General features: G+C 43.0%; 1 protein-coding gene across 2 annotated transcripts in view; it reads right to left on the bottom strand.

The window, feature by feature from the left end:
* LOC124564066 (inter-alpha-trypsin inhibitor heavy chain H4-like) overlaps positions 1–19898 on the bottom strand; it is a 158094-nt gene that overhangs the window by 15496 nt on the left and 122700 nt on the right. For both annotated transcript variants that reach the window (XM_047130991.1, XM_047130995.1), the window contains 2 exons: positions 10783–10895; positions 1241–1380 (listed from right to left, as the gene is read on the bottom strand). In XM_047130991.1, coding sequence (XP_046986947.1) covers positions 1241–1380; positions 10783–10895 — 253 coding nt within the window. The remainder of the gene's footprint in view (positions 1–1240; positions 1381–10782; positions 10896–19898) is intronic.

Below are 19898 nucleotides of genomic sequence, written 5' to 3'. Positions count from 1 at the left end.
TATTGAACTTGCTCGGCCTCCTGACGAAATACGGCGCGGTGGGTGCTGGCTTCAGCTCTGCCATCTGGAGTCCCGGGTTCGACCATCGACACTCCACAACAGAATGTTCTGGAATGTTTCGCAATGATCCGGGATGTTCTAGAATATTCGGAAATAGTCTGGAACATTCGAGAAAATTCCAAAATGTTCGGGAACATCCCGTAACGTCCCAGATCATTGTGGAACTTTCTCAAAGTTGTGGAATGCTCTTGAACTTTATGGGCCACTAGAAGCCTTTTTTGGTATGTTCTGGAATTGGTCACTGGTGGGGCTAATCATTGGTAGGCTTATAGAAAGCAAGACCTATCGTGGTTTCAAACATCAGCTTTTTATCAGAGATGAAGGGAGGAACCGAAAAAGTAGTGCAGTGAGTGCATAAAAACAAACAGTGAAGTGTCATTAGTCAAAGTGATACAGTGACTGAATATAAACCGAAAGCAAAGTGTGAAAAGAGTATAGAATATCTTTAGTGTATTGGTTAATAAAATGTTGCTTTGATTAATATTTTAGACAATGTCCAAACGTAAAACAGGCTGAGATCTTGACAGTTCTGAAGCAAAAGGGGCGAAAACAAAAATAACACCGAAAAACGAAACAGACGACGAGCGCGAAGCACGTTTAAGTTCCCAACGAACAAGAATCAGCACCATGAGAAACAGAGAAATCGAAGAACAGCGAAATGAACGGACTGAAGGATCAAGAATTGTGACGCAATCTTATAATAAAAGACTGTGAACTCAACCCAGTCATGAAAATATCACCCTGCGAGAAGTGCGGACGAGGACAAGTAAACAGTACAACCTAACAAATGAAGCATCCCACCGCGACCTGACGAAAGAATATAACAAACGCAAGTACTTAGTGATCGGAAAAATAGATAACATCAGTCATTTTTGAAACGCCAAAAATTCAGTAGAGAAACACCAGGATTCTGTTGCATGAATGGAAAAATTCGGTTACTAACTTCTTGAGCGATGTCGGGTACCCCAGCTAGTTGTTTTATAAATCCAGGAACATGGTTTCTAATAGTGGTCAAATTAGTGAAATAAAATTTTATGATATGTCACTTCCGATCTTATACGGATGTCAAGTTATACATCTAACGATACAGTTAAATAGATCCCAACAGTTTATCAGTGTTACGGGTTCACCCGACCTTAAACCGTCCCTGAACACAGTAGGTGTACAAAGCCAGTCTCACCTTCCCGCGACGACGCACATCCAACCGGAGAGGAAGACATCCAGCTTCTCCTTGAAGTCGCGCAGAACACAGGCGGCCAGGTGTCGGCAAACGCCAGACCCGCCGGGCGCCGTGGTGCAGTTCTGGAAGCTGTCCTCCATCTGGAACACACAGCCCAGGCTGCAGTCAGTGAGCCGCCACGTCTTGCACGCGTGTGTATCTGAGCAGTTCTAATATGGTGGTCAAATTATGCTATTTTAGTATGATATAGAGACGGAAATGATAAGCATTAGAAGAAATGCCGATGTTGACACAATTTCAAACACATATACAGGGTGTAAAAGGTACAAGTGCAAATGTTTCTGTTGATGACTGAGAATGGCGTACTGAACATCACATCAGTATTTTCGTAATTTGCAGACTAATAACTACTGATATTACAAGTCCTATATTTTTAGGTTCAGTAGTGCCTCCAAGAAAATGTGGCAAGAGCTAACCATTAATGCTTATCCCCCCCCCCTCCCCTCCGAATCCCCAGGCAGCAGATCAGGTGTTGCAGTGCGGATGCATAGACGCGGAACGGCTAGTTAATACTGGCAGGCATACGCCACTTAGTGGTGCTGTAACGACCATGCAGAAAACATCACGTCATAAACTTTTTGATGTGTTTGTGGGAAGACTGTTAGGTGCAGAGGAAAAACGAACAACGCACTGATGCGTGTACGTATCAGTGCGTCACATATAAAAATATCTACAGTTGTACCCGTCACACCCTGAATGAGAGTTTCACTTTGCAGCGGAGTGTGCGCTGACGAGGTACTGGCAGAATTGAAGCTGAGAGGATGGGTCGTGAATCGTGCTTGGGTAGCTCAGATGGTAGAGCACTTGCCCGCGAAAGGCAAAGGTCCTGAGTTCGAGTGTTGGTCAGGCACAGAGTTTTAATCTGCCAGGAAGTTCTGTTACACCATGTATACAAACATTGGATGCGTCAGTGCTTAGGGTTGCAGTGATCTGTGGCAGTTACAATGGCCACCTCACTGGATTAAAATAGTCATCATGTGATCATGTTTTCATGCCTTAAAGGATAATCACTGCTGGCCATTAAAATTGCAACAGCATTAAGACAGGGTTGAACAAACATAAAACTGGCATGCAGTGTAATAGATACTTGCATATCCCAATGGTTAGCATCTCAATGCAAACTCACAAAGTAGGTTGCAATAAAGGTGGAAAAGATTCCAGTCAACACGCTCCTGATGTTTTTCCTTTCAAACATATTCTTGTTCACTAGCAGAACTGTGGTCACTGGCGATTGCAAAAATCATCGTCTACATCTTCATCTACATCACTCACATCTTATTCTATCCACTGCCTAACAATTTTATCGAATTTAGGAGCGTTAAAATTGACAAGCTCCTGCGAACACATTTTGTAGTGCGCTGCACAAAACAGGTACGTAGACCATGAAGCGCGTTCTAGGAAACCTCAACACGTGTCAACAATAATCGAAGGAAACAGCAATGCAACCGACGGTAAAACATTGGTGGGCTTGTGATTTAAAGAAGGTAGGGATGACACAGCAGCATTCCCTCAAAACTCTATGCGCGGAAGCGCCGTCCTAGGTGACGTGGGCTTTAACCTTGCGCAGTGAGTTAGAAAATTCTCGCGTGGTCTGAAAGACCACGCCTCGTGTGTTAAAGGTTAAAAACGCGAAGATTAACCAGTACTGCAGGAGCGACAGCACTGCCCTGGTGCATGCTGACTGCTAGCGCCACACAGCAGCGCGAATCAGTTGGTGGTGGAGTATTTGTTAGCCTTGGTTTTTAGTGCGTCTGTATGTATCAATAAAACGAATGTCGCAGTAGAGTAATTGCCGGGCGCTCTATCCAATGGGCACGTAAAATTCTTCTGTAAGAGAAATTTTCTTTGTAATGGGAAATAAACCAGCGCTTTCCGTCCACACTGGTTGTGCTATAAAAGACGTGATCAGCAGAATTTGTTTGGGCTGAAACCAGCTACTTAAAAAGAAACACTAGCTGCTTCCATAACACTAAGTTCAACAAATGTGGTGTCACCGCCATACACGACACTTGCTAGGTGGTAGCCTTTAAATCGGCCGTGGTCCTTTAGTATACGTCGGACCAGCGTGTCGCCACTATCAGTGATTGCAGACCGATCGCCGCCACACGGCAGGTCTAGTCTAGAGAGACTCCCTAGCACTCGCCCAGTTGTACAGCCGACTTTGCTAGCGATGGTTCACTGTCTACATACGCTCTCATTTGCAGAGACGACAGTTTAGCATAGCCTTCAGCTACGTCATTTGCTACGACCTAGCAAGGCGCCATATTCAGTTACTGAATGTATTCTGAACAGATAATATTGTGACTCATGTCTCATTAATGGATTAAAGTTGAGTATCAGACTAATTATGTCCGCTTTCTGAACTCTCATTCCTTGTCATGTTCCAGACCTCACGTCAGTATAGTTCTTCCCTCCTCACGCCAGCCTGCGCGAGCTAAAAGGCATGCATTTCGGCTTCCATTCGTAACACGGTGTTGGCTCTTTGGCTAAGACAACAACAGAGATGCCGACCAGACAGCAAAATTGTAGGAGGCATTCAATAACAGTTGGAATACCTTTTTTCTCGGCCAATTTCTGTTTAAAAAATGCGGAATCAGTTGTGAGACATCGTGTAACAAGCCCCTTTAGCCCCTTTAGTTTCATGAAGTTCCGATAGGTGTGGCACTGCTTCTGTAATGGAGGTGCGTTCAAAGCAGAGAGCTGTCATTTAGTTTCTTTTGACAGAAAACGAAAGCACCGCAGATATTCATAAATAGAATGTCTCAGAGACCTGGCAATGAATAAAATCACGGTGAGTCGTTGAGTGAGACAATTGGCATCATCGCAACAAGGTTGCGCAAACCTGTGCGATCACCTGCCTGCTGGCCGGGCTCGCAAACAACTGACTTCTGCAGTGTTGGGATGTGTGGACACTCTCATTCGAGGCGATCGACGGATCACAATCAAACGCCTCACTACGCAGCTTGGCATCTATGTCGGTAGTACTGATATACTCGTACACCATTTGCGTTATTCATACATGTGTGCCAGCTGAATTCCTCTCCATCTAACATAAGACCACAAAGAGCAATGAAGGACCACCTGTGCGGAATTGCTTGTGTGTTATGATGCTGATGGTCACAATTTTTGTCGAACATAGTTACAGACGATGAAACATGAGTTCGTCACTTCGAACCGGAAACAAAACGGTAATCTATGGAATGGCGGAAATCCACCTCTCTTCCGAAGAAAAAGTTCCAAGCCGCACCCTCTCCCGGTAAAGTCATGGCGATGTCCTTCTGGGACTCTGAATGGGTTACTCTGCTCGATGTCCTCCCTCATGGTTCTTTGTGCTACTCTCAGGAAATTGAAGAAACGACTTCAGCGTGTTCGTGTCCACAAATATAGAAACGAACTTGTCCTTCTCCATGACAACGCAAAGCCTCACAGAATTGTGCGCACTCGAGAGGTGGTCACAAAACTACATTGGACTCTTCTTTCTCGCTCACACTACAGCGCGGATCTCGCAGCTTCCGACCTCCATCTGTCTTGCTCTATGGCCCAATGACGGTCAAAGTTGGCGGGAAGCAGTACGCGGATAACTGGGAGATTATTGATGCAGCAAGATGATGGCTCGGACGTCGACTGGTAGAGTGGTACCATGCCTGCAGACAGGCCCTCCTTGTAAGTTGTCGTAAGGTCGTCGCATTGAAAGGAGATTTCGTTGAAAAATGGGTTTTTGTATCCAAGAGGGTGGCAAAGAATGTGGTATAATGGAAACCTCTCCCCCCACATGAACCACGGACCTTGGCGTCGGTGGGGAGGCTTGCGTGCTTCAGCGATACAGACAGCCGTACCGTAGGTGCAACCACAACGGAGGGGTATCTGTTGAGAGGCCAGACAAACGCGTGGTTCCTCAAGAGGGGCAGCAGCCTTTTCATTAGTTGCAGGGGCAACAGTCTGGATGATTGACTGATCTGGCCTTGTAACACTAACCAAAACAGCCTTGCTGTTGTGGTACTGCGAACGGCTGAAAGCAAGGGGAAACTACAGCCGTAATTTTTCCCGAGGGCATGCAGCTTTACTGTATGATTAAATGATGATGGCGTCCTCTTGGGTAAAATATTCCGGAGATAAAATAGTCCCCCATTCGGATCTTCGGGCGGGGACTACTCAGGAGGACGTTGTTATCAGGAGAAAGAAAACTGGCGTTCTACGGATCGGAGCGTGGAATGCCAGATCCCTTAATCGGGCAGGTAGGTTAGAAAATTTAAAAAGGGAAATGGATAGGTTAAAGTTAGATATAGTGGGAATTAGTGAAGTTCGGTGGCAGGAGCAACAAGACTTTTGGTCAGGTGAATACAGGGTTATAAATACAAAATCAACTAGGGGTAATTCAGGAGTAGGTTAAATACTGAATAAAAAAATAGGAGTACGAGTAAGCTACTACAAACAGCATAGTGAACGCATTATTGTGGCCAAGATAGACACAAAGCCCAAGTTTATATGCCAACTAGCTCTGCAGATGACGAAGAAATTGATGAAATGTATGAGGAGATAAAAGAAATTATTCAAATAGTGAAGGGGGACGAAAATTTAATAGTCATGGGTGACTGGAATTCAAGGGTAGGAAAAGGGAGAGAAGGAAACATAGTAGGTGAATGTGGATTGGGGTTAAGAAATGAAAGAGGAAGCCGTCTGGTAGAATTTTGCGCAGAGCATAACTTAATCATAGCTAACACTTGGTTCAAGAATCATGAAAGAAGGTTGTATACATGGAAGAACCCTGGAGATACTAAGAGGTATCAGATAGATTATATAATGCTAAGACAGAGATTTAGGAACCAGGTTTTAAACTGTAAGACATTTCCAGGGGCAGATGTGGACTCTGACCGCAATCTATTGGTTATGAACTGTAGATTAAAACTGAAGAAACTGCAAAAAGGTGGGAAATTAATGAGATGGGACCTGGATAAACTGAAAGAACCAGAGGTTGTACAGAGTTTCAGGGAGAGCATAAGGGAACAACTGACAGGAATGGGGGAAAGAAATACAGTAGAAGAAGAATGGGTAACTTGAGGGATAAAATAGTGAAGGCAGCAGAGGATCAAATAGGTAAAAAAAGGAGGGCTAGTAGAAACCCTTGGGTAACAGAAGAAATATTGAATTTAATTGATGAAAGGAGAAAACATACAAATCCAGTAAATAAAGCAGGCAAAAAGGAATTCAAACGTCTCAAAAATGAGATCGACAGGAAGTGCAAAATGGCTAAGCAGGGATGGCTAGAGAACAAATGTAAGGATGTAGAGGCTTATCTCAATAGGGGTAAGATAGATGCTGCGTATAGGAAAATTAGAGAGACCTTTGGAGAAAAGAGAACCACTTGTATGAATATCAAGAGCTCAGATGGAAACCCAGTTCTAAGCAAAGAAGGGAAAGCAGAAAGGTGGAAGGAGTATATAGAGGGTCTATACAAGGGCGATGTACTTGAGGACAATACTATGGAAATGGAAGAGGATGTAGATGAAGATGAAATTGGAGATGTGATACTGCGTGAAGAGTTTCACAGAGCACTGAAAGACCTGAGTCGAAACAAGGGCCCCGAAGTAGACAACATTCCATTAGAACTACCGACAGCCTTGGGAGAGCCAGTCCTGACAAAACTCTACCATCTGGTGAGCAAGATGTATGAGACAGGCGAAATATCCTCACACTTCAAGAAGAATATAATAATTCCAATGTCAAAGAAAGCAGGTGTTTACAGATGTGAAAATTACCGAAGTATCAGTTTAATAAGTCACAGCTGCAAAGTACTAACGCGAATTCCTTACAGACGAATGGAAAAACTGGTAGAAGCCGACCTCGGGGAAGATCAGTTTGGATTCCGTAGAAATGTTGGAACACGTGAGGCAATGCTGACCCTACGACTTATCTTAGAAGAAAGATTAAGGAAAGGCAAACCTACGTTTCTAGCACATGTAGACTTAGAGTAAGCTTTTGACAATGTTGACTGGAACACTCTCTTTCAAATTCTGAAGGTGGCAGGGGTAAAATACAGGGAGCGAAAGGCTATTTACAATTTGTACAGAAAGCAGATGCAGTTGTAAGAGTCGAGGGGTATGAAAGGGAAGCTGTGGTTGGGAAGGGAGTGAGACAGGGTTGTAGCCTATCCCCGATGTTATTCAATCTGTATATTGAGCAAGCAATAAAGGAAACAAAAGAAAAGTTCGGAGTAGGAATTAAGATCCATGGAGAAGAAACAAAAACTTTGAGGTTCGCCGATGACATTGTAATTCTGTCAGAGACAGCAAAGGACTTGGAAGAGCAGTTGAACGGAATGGACAGTGTCTTGAAGGGAGAGTATAAGATGAACATCAACAAAAGCAAAACTAGGATAATGGAATGTAGTCTAATTAAGTCGGGTGATGCTGAGGGAATTAGATTAGGAAATGAGACACTTAAAGTGGTAAAGGAGTTTTGCTATTTGGGAAGCAAAATAACTGATGATGGTCGCAGTAGAGAGGATATAAAATGTAGACTGGCAATGGCAAGGAAAGCGTTTCTGAAGAAGAAAACTTTGTTAACATCGAGTGTAGATTTAAGTGTCAGGAAGTCGTTTCTGAAAGTATTTGTATGGAGTGTAGCCATGTATGGAAGTGAAACGTGGACGATAAGTAGTTTAGACAAGAAGAGAATAGAAGCTTTCGAAATGTGGTGCTACAGAAGAATGCTGAAGATTAGATGGGTAGATCACATAACTAATAAGGAGGTATTGAACAGAATTGGGGAGAAGAGGAGCTTGTGGCACAACTTGACTAGAAGAAGGGATCGGTTGGTAGGACATGTTCTGAGACATCGAGGATCACTAATTTAGTATTGGAGGGCAGCGTGGAGGGTAAAAATCGTAGAGGGAGACCAAGAGATGAATACACTAAGCAGATTCAGAAGGATATAGGCTGCAGTAGGTACTGGGAGATGAAGAAGCTTGCACAGGATAGAGTAGCATGGAGAGCTGCATCAAACCAGTCTCAGGACTGAAGACCACAACAACAATGGAAACCTGAATAAAGCAAAACTGCTTTCGGAAAAATGTGTTGTATTACTTATTGTACTCCTTCGTATGTGCCCCTCTGCGTACTTTCGTTTCCCGGAAACCTCGTTTCGATGTCTTGAACCGTTTGCGAAATAAAAATGGTGCTGTAAAAGAGGTGCTTTCAGTGAGCACACCGTGGGGACAAAAGTACAGTAGACGAAACGCAGCATAACTGGTCAACTTATGATTCACGTACTTATGAGAGGGGACACTATATGGAACACTGTGGACAGGTACCATAAATCACTGTGCCACTAGTGCCTATTTAAGCCTTCCATGAGGTTGGCAACGAAGCGTCCACTGAAGGATATTGGAACACGTCGTGTGTGTTTAGACGCACCGCAAGCCGCATGTTGGTATTTCACACAGAAGGTGCACTATTATAGTGTCGAGTGCTGAAAAAACTGGCACTTCTGGCTTTCTCTACGACAGCCACAGTGTGTGCCGTGGCAGTGTACAACACGGAAAGAAGGAAAGTCTTACTACGGGTGATATCACGAGTGAGCGAAAGGGAAAAGAAGTAAGAAATTAGGAAATTTGTGGTAAGCACTATGGCGTCAAATTGCTGAGGTCATCGGTCTCTAGGCTTACTCACTACTTAATCTAACCTAAAGTAACTTACGCCAAGGACAACAAACACACCCATGCCCTAGGGAGGACTCGAACCTCCGACGGGGGGAGCAGCGCGAACGGTGAAAGACGCCTCGGATCGCACGGCTACCCCATGCGGGAGGAAAAGAATGGAAGCCGCACGTCTCTTCGATGAAAACTTCTTTTAGAAAACGAATATTCATTTGCGAAATTATTTGAGGATGAGCGAAGAGAATTTTCAATTTCTACTGGATATTGTGCAATAAAAATTAACGAAACTGGTCGTCGTGCTGATAAAAAGTTTAAATCTAATAGAAATTGGCTCTTACTCTCTTGCTGTCATATTTTTGGCACGTAAACATCCTTTCCAGAACCATTTCTCTTTGAGACTTCAACAGCAAATTTTTCTCGGCAGCTCTGGACCTCAGAGGTTTTCTTTTCTTTTCAACTTCGTCCATTGCTGATTGTAGCCTACACACTTTTAAAGCAATGCAGAATTCGTTTAGCGCTTGCTACAGTTGTGACAAAGTTAATTTTTGTATAAAAATATACGGCTTCAGTTGATGCTGTTCAATTAAAACTTCTACTTGATCTTTGCACTAGGTTGCCATAATCTCCTTCCTCTTCCTGTGAAATCAGTTTGTCAGTGAACCCGCAAGCTGTGAAGGTACAGTTGTTGACTGTCTTTCCTCTCCATTCTACTAGAAAGGAAACATATCAGCCGAAGCTTGCATTGGTGATCATCGCATGTAAATTCAAACTCATATGTACAAGATGATTTAGGTGCCCCTCAGTGTGGGTTTAGTGCAACCCGTAGTGCGCTCAAAGAAATACACATGGAATGTTTGTATCTCTCGCTCGCTGCCGACAGACAGTTGATCCTAAAGAAAAATTGAACAGGAACTTTTTATAGGAACTTTAATGTAGTTAAATTTTGTACAGAGATACGTTCTCACTAGAGGCCACAGTTTTCAAATTACTCGAGAACAACATACAGAAATGACTTCCAAACGCATTTTTCTTGAATGTCTCGAGAACCGTTGCCTCTACCGAAAACGTGTCCCAGTACAAAGTTTAACTAAATTAAATTTACTACAAAAAAGACCTGTCTTTTTTCTGTAGGACTAACAGTCTGCACGTAGCAAGCGAGAAAATGTGATAATTTGGCACGTGGTTTCTGAAGGCGTCGTGGGTTGCATAAAACGCATAGGTAGTGGCACCTGAACCATCTTGTCCTGTATATCTGCTTTCAATTCCGTACAACGGGCGCAAACAGGCTGGGATTAGCAAGTTTAAACCGTCTATGCAACTGTATATCCTCTGTCGTCAGCTAAGAGGAACATGTTTATATGCACATAGTTTTCTCAGTACATGCTGTTACACATGTCCATTCTCTGTGTAGCAGCCGTAAATTTATGTATGTGCCATCAACATTGGAATGTTGCCCGTTTTAGTCACAAGATACTCTCTATTCACGTAAATCCCAAAAGAAAGGAAAGGTCACCAGCTGCATTTGGAAGGATTAAAAGCAACCCACCATTCATCAACATCAATGAACATTTCACCAAGTACAGCTATCGTTGTCTTCACAAAATTGTTTGTACACTAACATGCCACAGCACTATCAGAGAACACCGAAACGATGGAATCAGTAAGTAGTGTAGCAGGAGTATTGGTATGGAGACGATCACAGGCTTCATCCTTTGAAAACTCGTCGTCGTTTTCACAATTGGGCACTTTTGTTCACTGCAGAGGGATTATGCATCAACATCAGCGTTGGCAGTCTTGCTAAGACAGCACGCTGTAAGCGAGGACTTACCTGGCTGAGAGCGAGCTGGAAGTGTTGGTCGGTGCCGTTAATACTCAGTGTGACCTGAGATCCGTTCCGCAATGGGCCCAGCCACGATATATCAGCCAGTGTAGGGAGTGCCTCTGGAAAACAAAGACCACAAAGCGAATTCAAATAGTCAGCTCTCTAGCTACACACATAATATATATAATTTCATGCATATCTCAATGTTATTCCATTTCCCACACATGACGTCGTTTCAGTGTTGCTGAGTGACAAGAAATGACTTTTTTCTTTTACTGTTGCTTCGACCACTCGCATCATAGACGTAGGGGATGGGCTTTCAGCGACATAACCATCCTGATGTTAAGCCAAATGCATTAAAAATACATGGTGTTTCAAAAAGATTCAATCCCTTGCACAAGACTGTCTCTTCAAATTAATAAAGATAGAAACTCGAGGTAAATTTTAAATTACACAGCGAAAACTAACAGTTTACCTGATTGCCAGTAGGGATCTCCCTGTGTTGGCTACCTCCCTCACTTCTTCATTACAGAATTACGAGAGCACGACGAAAATATCATTTCTCCACAATAGGGAGCACAACCTCACTGTCACCTGTATACAAGAGCAATAATTCGAGAGGCTCGCTGGGTAGGGGCATGACTTTCACTACCACCACATTGGCACATTGCGTGGCCATAATCTATCCCAGTTATCCACGTATCGTGTCTGGCGACTGCTGACATTGTTGACAGGCGAATGCTAGATTGAAGGTAGACTGAAAGTATTCGTCGGTTGCACCATTGGGCTACAAGATGGCCTGACCTCGAGATATGCCACTTTTTTGTGTGTGTGTGGGGGGGGGGGGTTTCTGAAAGACCCCGATGGTATGACTACCACTGTAATTTTGAGGAAGTGCATCACGGCATAACAACAGCAATGATTACATTAACGCCAGACCTGCGAAGAAAAGTGTGGGAGTTTGCATCTTACATCCGATTGGATGTTTGTTGTACATCTGGTGGAGGACGCATTGAATACACTCTAAAGACAAAGAAAAAGCGTTTAACAAGAACGAATTATACCACTGGAACGGAAATGAGTAGATGTGTAGATGTGATCTACATTAAAGACAAACGACTACAATTTCAGAAAAATTAGGTAACCTGCTCATGCGTAAAGGCGTCAAAAATTGACCAAGTCAATAAAGTGTTGGCCCAACTCTGAAACTTTTGCAAGCAGTTATTCGACTTGGCATTCATTAATAGAGCCGTTGGATGTCCTTTTGAGGGATATCGTGCCAAATTCCGTCTGCAAGTACCCAGTAATCTGCTAGGAGTGAGATGTCCGTTCCTTTTAGGTACCAGGACTACTTATCGATGCTCGTCGGTATGATGTTCCGTCTGCAATCTGTGGCATGCTTTCGCATTGCATTTCCACCTTCAGCGACATGTTTTAATAGCCAGATGACACTTCTGGACGCACACATTACTGTGATCACAGTAGCGACACTTGGGCGGACCGCGAGCCGTCCAACTGCTCGTCCGCGATCTGAAACACTCAAACTCTTGCAGACATGTTGCCGCACCACACGGAATGTCACACTAATCGGTTCCACAACAACCATCATCACACACCGTACTACATGAACTGTCGTGTGGATATAGAGCTTTCGTGCACAGGCGTCGTTGCAGTTAACACGTCCCACCCCTCTACATTTCCTTTCACTACTAATGGTCGGGCGTGCCAATTGTCGGCTGTTCTGTAGCAATTGACCGTAGTACTTTAGCAAGTGTCGGTTGTTCCTTGGTAGTGGTCAAGCAATGTGGGTAAGGTAACGAGACATTAAAGATAGCAGACGAGATTTGTTATTCGAGCGACGAGATAACTGACGATGGCCGAAACAGACTTGCATTAGCTGGAAAACGATTTCTCACAGAGATAAATTTGCTAACGTAGAATATAAATGTAAGTATCAGGAAGTTTTTTCTGAAGGTATTTGGAGAGAGAGTAGCTTTGTACGGAAGAGAAATGTGGACAATAAGCAGTTCAAACAAGAAGAGAATGGAAGATCTGCAAATATGGTACAACAGGAGAACGTTGAAAATCGGGATAGATTGTGCAAAGTATGTAGAAGTATGTATAAAGACAATTTCGATGACACAGAACAAAATCTATTGAAAGACATGGTGAAGAAATGAGCCAGATCAGGTGAGAAGAAAAGCCAACAATCGGAATGTCTTGTGACTAGCGAACAGGACAGACACGCTCTCTCGATAGATGGGGTGGACAACGGAGACTGTCAGAGCTGATTCTCGAATATGTGAAAGAGAGCCAGTGCAGGACTTCCTTAATTCCGTGGACAGTCTTGAAAATGTGTCCGACGCATTTTTGTAAACGGTTGACAAACAGTGAGTGAAGAAGGATCGGTAACCTGTAAGCCCGAAACGTAAGGCCTAACACGGAGTTGCATTCGGAAGAACAGTAGTTCTCTTAACAGATATCGGTTCTAAACGATTTCTATGATAACCATGAAAGGTACGTGGCAGTGTTAGGTGGCAAAACATAAAGCGAAGACGTTAATTAAATCAGCATGCGGTTCACTTCGTCACACTGACCAATAGGTATTGTTTATGTATTGATGGGAACTGCGGAAGGGAGCAATATATTTGCTTCGAAACTCTGAAACCACTTGAATCTTTATCATTGCTAAATCTGTCATTAAAATAACTATTGACTTTGCCATTCAGAAGTGATTTACTGACGTGTTTCGGGTTCTGTTCATAATCAGAAATATGAAATATAAGAACAGTGTATGGACTCCTGTGTATGATCCCTCATTATCGGAACTAAACAATTTTTCACTTACCACAAATCTTACTCCTACGTCGTCCAAAAATTTCCAACTGTATTTCCGTCACCGAAACAGCTCAGAACACCTTTAAGACATCGATCTCGTGGAAGTCAGCTGCCAATATCGAGAGGACGTCACTTGCCAGATCTTCGAAAAGTGAGTAACCACAAAAAGACTTCCCGGTGGCAATGAGTCCACACATAGTACATTAGATTCTTAAGAATAAAATGTAACCTTTAATCGACGTGACTATCAGAACAGCAGCTCAAGTTACTTTCTAAATGATGAGCTAAAACCACCTGCTACGAGGGGTATTCGAAAAGTAAGGAACGATCGGTCGCGAAATGGAAACCACAGTGAAAAATCTTCTGAAGCGTTCAACAGATGTGCTGGGCAGTGTCTATTATACCTGTAGATAGCGCCATTCCGCTCTTCACAGTTCTGAGCTCACAATGAGCGCGTAAAGATGTCTAGAAAACAGTGGCTGCCGCCAAGTATGGGTACCTTCCGTGAGAATTTGCTGGGTTTTATGCAACCCCACATAACCTAACTGACATGCATTTTCTTTTTCATGACATTTCTCGCCCGCACACTGCAGGGGCAAAGAAGACTTCCTTGCAGGGTTTTCGTGTTTGATCACCCACCACATATCTCGGACTTGGCTCCCTCTGATTTTCATCTCTCCAGTGGATCGCTGGTACTGAAGACATTTTGGCACAGGCAAGGAGTTGCAGTCCAGTGTAGAAAATTGTCGCAAAGCACAGGAGGCAGCCCTATGACAAGGGTATGGAAAAGTTGGAACAAAGCTACGACAGATGTCCGAGTTGGAGCGGCGACTATGTGGAGAAGTAACTGGAAGGTGTAGGTAACTGTTTCCAAACAAAACAGTTTTGATTTTCCCTGCGGTTTCCATTTCGCGACCGATCGTTCCTTACCATCCGAATACCTCTCGTATATTTGAAAACTCCTGACGAAGCAGTTTGTAGTTTACTATAGCTTAGTATTCTTAATATGCAGGGTGTCCTACAACTGTGACAAACTTCGAGGGATTTCGGAGCGTGACATGAGGAACATATCGGGGATAGGAACCCGTGTACAAACGTCATCCAACGACACTACAGAGCGTCGAAGTCATAGACGTCGTCGTCTGCCACTTCACCACCCATTCGGCAGCAAGCGTGACTTTGTACGCTGACGAACCATACGCGAAAAATCTCGTAGCATTGTTTGTTAGTCACTACACACCGGAAGCAGCTACTAGGGTAGCAGAGTACGTGTGGCGTGCACACGGGGGTTTTTTAGGTTAGAGGGACCCCCCCTTGGGCGAAACGATAAAATACCTGACGGCTTACCAGAGAGGACATTATCATCGTTGATAAAGAACGTCCGTCCTCAGAGACCAAAAACAGGAAAAGTTAACGTAATATTGGTAAACTGCAGGAGTATCCAGGGCAAGGTTCCTGAATTAGTATCTCTTATTGAAGGAAATAGTGCGCATATAGTATTAGGAACGGAAAGTTGGTTAAAACCGGAAGTGAACAGTAACGAAATCCTAGACACAGAATGGAATATATACCGCAAGGATAGGATAAACGCCAATGGTGGAGGAGTATTTATAGCAGTAGAGAATTCAATAATATCCAGTGAAGTTATTAGTGAATGCGAATGTGAAATAATCTGGGTTAAGTTAAGTATCAAAGGTGGGTCAGATATGATAGTCGGATGCTTCTATAGACCACCTGCATCAGCAACCGTAGTAGTTGAGCGCCTCAGAGAGAACCTGCAGAACGTCGTGAAGAAGTTTCGTGATCATACTATTGTAATAGGGGGAGACTTCAATCTACCAGGTATAGAATGGGATAGTCACACAATCAGAACTGGAGCCAGGGACAGAGACTCTTGTGACATTATCCTGACTGCCTTGTCCGAGAATTACTTCGAGCAGATAGTTAGAGAACCAACTCGTGAAGCTAACGTTTTAGACCTCATAGCAACAAATAGACCGGAACTTTTCGACTCCGTGAATGTAGAAGAGGGTATCAGTGATCATAAGTCAGTGGTTGCATCAATGACTACAAGTGTAATAAGAAATGCCAAGAAAGGAAGGAAAATATATTTGCTTAACAAGAGTGATAGGGCACAAATCGCAGAATATCTGAGTGACCACCATCAAACGTTCATTTCTGAGGAAGAGGATGTGGAACAAAAATGGAAAAAATTCAGAAACATCGTCCAGTACGCCTTAGATAAGTTCGTACCGACTAAGGTCCAAAGCGAGGGGAAAGATCCACCGTGGTATAACAATCATGTACGAAAGGTACTACGGAAACAAAGAAAGCTTCATCATAGGTTTAAGAGTAGTCGAATCATAGCTGATAAGGAAAAGCTGAACGAAGCGAAAAAGAGCGTAAAGAGAGCAATGAGAGAAGCATTCAACGAATTCGAACATAAAACATTGGCAAACAATCTAAACAAGAACCCTAAAAAGTTTTGGTCATATGTAAAATCGGTAAGCGGATCTAAATCCCCTATTCAGTCACTCGTTGACCACGATGGCACCGAAACAGAGGACGACCGAAGAAAGGCAGAAATACTGAATTCAGTGTTCCGAAACTGTTTCACTGCGGAAAATCGTAACACGGTCCCTGACTTCAGCCGTCGCACGGACGCCAAAATGGAAAATATTGAAATAAACGATATCGGAATTGAAAAACAACTGCTATCACTTAGTAGCGGAAAAGCATCCGGACCAGACGAGATACCCTTAAGATTCTACAGTGATTATGCTAAAGAACTTGCCCCCTTTCTATTAGCAATTTATCGTAGATCGCTGGAAGAACGTAAAGTACCTAGCGACTGGAAGAAAGCGCAGGTCGTTCCCATTTTCAAGAAGGGTCATAAATCAGATGCGAATAATTATAGACCTATTTCGCTTACGTCAATCTGTTGTAGAATAATGGAACATGTTTTGTGTTCTCGTATTATGACGTTCTTAGATAATACAAATCTCCTTCATCATAACCAATATGGATTCCGCAAACAGAGATCATGTGAAACTCAGCTCGCCCTATTTGCCCAAGAAATTCACAGTGCCGTAGACACTGGCGAGCAGATTGATGCCGTATTCCTGGACTTCAGGAAGGCATTTGATACGGTTCCGCACTGCACTTACGTTTAGTGAAAAAAAATACGAGCTTACGGAATATCGGACCAGGTTTGTGATTGGATTCAGGATTTCCTAGAAGAAAGGACACAACATGTCATTCTTAACGGTTCAAAATCTGCAGATGTAGAGGTAATTTCGGGAGTACCGCAGGGAAGCGTGATAGGACCTTTATTGTTTACAATATACATAAATGACTTTGTTGACAACATCGGTAGCTCCGTGAGGCTATTTGCAGATGACACGGTTGTCTACAAGAAAGTAGCAACATCAGAAGACTCGTACGTACTCCAGGAGGACCTGCAGAGGATTAATGCATGGTGCGACAGCTGGCAGCTTTCCCTAAACGTAGATAAATGTAATATAATGCGCATACATAGGGGCAGAAATCCATTCCAGTACGATTATGCCATAGGTGGTAAATCATTGGAAGCGGTAACGACCGTAAAATACTTAGGAGTTACTATCCGGAGCGATCTGAAGTGGAATGATCACATAAAACAAATAGTGGGAAAAGCAGGCGCCAGGTTGAGATTCATAGGAAGAATTCTAAGAAAATGTGACTCATCGACGAAAGAAGTAGCTTACAAAACGCTTGTTCGTCCGATTCTTGAGTATTGCTCATCAGTATGGGACCCTTACCAGGTTGGATTAATAGAAGAGATAGACAAGATCCAGCGAAAAGCAGCGCGATTCGTCATGGGGACATTTAGTCAGCGCGAGAGCGTTACGGAGATGCTGAACAAGCTCCAGTGGCGGACACTTCAAGAAAGGCGTTACGCAATACGGAGAGGTTTATTATCGAAATTACGAGAGAGCACATTCCGGGAAGAGATGGGCAACATATTACTACCGCCCACATATATCTCGCGTAATGATCACAACGAAAAGATCCGAGAAATTAGAGCAAATACGGAGACTTACAAGCAGTCGTTCTTCCCACGCACAATTCGTGAATGGAACAGGGAAGGGGGGATCAGATAGTGGTACAATAAGTACCCTCCGCCACACACCGTAAGGTGGCTCGCGGAGCATAGATGTAGATGTAGATGTAGATGATTGCAACTGGTTGCCACGATCGCCAGTGGAGATGATGGAAATAGCAGGAGCGTGTCCTATGAATGCGATGCTCTTTTGCCTCGGTGGATGACGGTTTCGGGCGCGGGTTTCAACCCTTTCATTCCCAACTGAAGCCATTATCAAGGTGAGCACGAAATAAGCGAAGTTTAGGAATTCTGGTACCTTGGAAGTAAAATCACAATAAAATAACACACAGCAGATGAGGTTTCCTTTACTTTACGTCTGTGGTCACAAAAGTTTTTTGTCATGAGACTACCGGTTTCGGTCTATAATGACGATCTTCAGATCTGTTCTATCAAAACATGTCCTAATGTACTGCAGCCATAGTGGCATCGTCAAATGTTATACACAAAATCAGCCGCTGACAAGACGACTCTTGCATATACTGCCGTTTATATATATTTAACGGTGCTGGTGCTAATTTTGTGTTTACCATTTGACGATGCCACTATGGCTGTAGTACGTTAGGACATGTTTTTGTAGAACAGATCTGAAGATGGTCATTATAGACCGAACTGCCGACCGGTGTGGCCGTGCGGTTCTAGGCACTTCAGTCTGGAACGGCGTGACCGCTACGGTCGCAGGTTCGAATCCTGCTTCGGGCATGGATGTGTGTGATGTCCTTAGGTTCGTTAGGTTTAAGTAGTTCTAAGTTCTAGGGGACTGATGACCACAGATGTTAAATCCCATAGTGCTCAGAGCCATTTGAACCATAGACTGAACTGGTAGTCTCGTGACAAAGAATCTGTGACCACAGACGTGAAGTAAGGGAAATTTATTGTATATTCGAGTCACTGTTTTATTCGCGACCATGTCGCAGCTTGTGAGACATAATAGATGTATCATGGAAGGCATGAAAGGTTAACTAGCAGAGACAAAGCGTGAATGCCTATACAAGAGAGTTAGTTTCATATTTCATAGATCATTTTGCACAATAAACGGTCATTTTACATTCACATTACAGATTAATTAGTAAATATACCTGCATACTCCTTGCAAAGTATCTTTCAGTCTACCGTGTACGACGACGCCTTTAATTTTGTTTGTGTGAACCTTCGACAGGAAATAATGCAGCACCACATGTTATTACAAATCCTCATCTCTAGACATTGAGTAACAGTCAGTACAGCAAACAGCGTCGCAGACGAAGCAAATACACTGCGTAAAATGTTGTCGCCAGTGTGGAGAGAGAGAAAAGAAAAAGCCAGAAACATGTTCCAATACAACGCAGGAAACATTTACAATTGAAACAAGTTTCCAGTGTATATGCACCTTTTAAAAAAATACAAATGTTAGTTAGTAATTCGTACCCACCGCCTTTTAACATTACAGTAATACAAATTCTTGTACAGAAGAGAAAGAGTTGTTAAGGAGAAACTTCTCAGTTTCTTTTGAAATTTTACTTTGCTGCCTATCAGACGTTTTGTATCTCCGGGTAAGTGATCAAAATGTTTTAGTTACAGCAATGTGCTTCACTTTTTATGCTAAATATAATCTTAATGTGGAATAATGAATGCCTTTTTCATTCTGGTATTGTAATTTGAACGGAAGTGGATTATTTGCAACGAACTTCATGTGGAAATAAATATACTGTTAAGCTGTAGTCAGGATGACCAATTCCTTAAACAGACAATTACAAGATTATCGTGGATGAGAACTACAATTATTCTTAAGCATATTTTTGAGCTTTTAAGACATTCTGCCTTGCCCCCAGAATAGTATTTCATATGACATTATTGAATGTAAATATGCAAAGTATGTCATCGTAGCTACTTATCTCTCCCCAAAATTTGCAATGAGTAAAAGTAGAAATGTGGCTGAACTACGTTGTTCTAGGGGTTCCAAAATATGATTTTTACAGTTTAAAATCTCAGCAAGAAGGGCACCTATAATTCTGTAGATTCCACCCTGTTTATTATTGCATTACCATGTGTTACACTTACCATTGGTTTAGTACTCCTGGACGTGTCTCTTTGAAAGTGAGAGTGAGACAATTCGCAGAAAACCAATCAATGACAATTTTAAGAACACTGTTTACCATTTCTT

The sequence above is a fragment of the Schistocerca americana genome, chromosome 1 (assembly GCF_021461395.2).
Source record: "Schistocerca americana isolate TAMUIC-IGC-003095 chromosome 1, iqSchAmer2.1, whole genome shotgun sequence".
NCBI classification, from domain to species: Eukaryota; Metazoa; Arthropoda; class Insecta; order Orthoptera; family Acrididae; genus Schistocerca; species Schistocerca americana.
The sequence above is the reverse complement of the archived record's forward strand: the minus strand, read 5'-3'. Positions and strand labels throughout refer to the sequence as shown.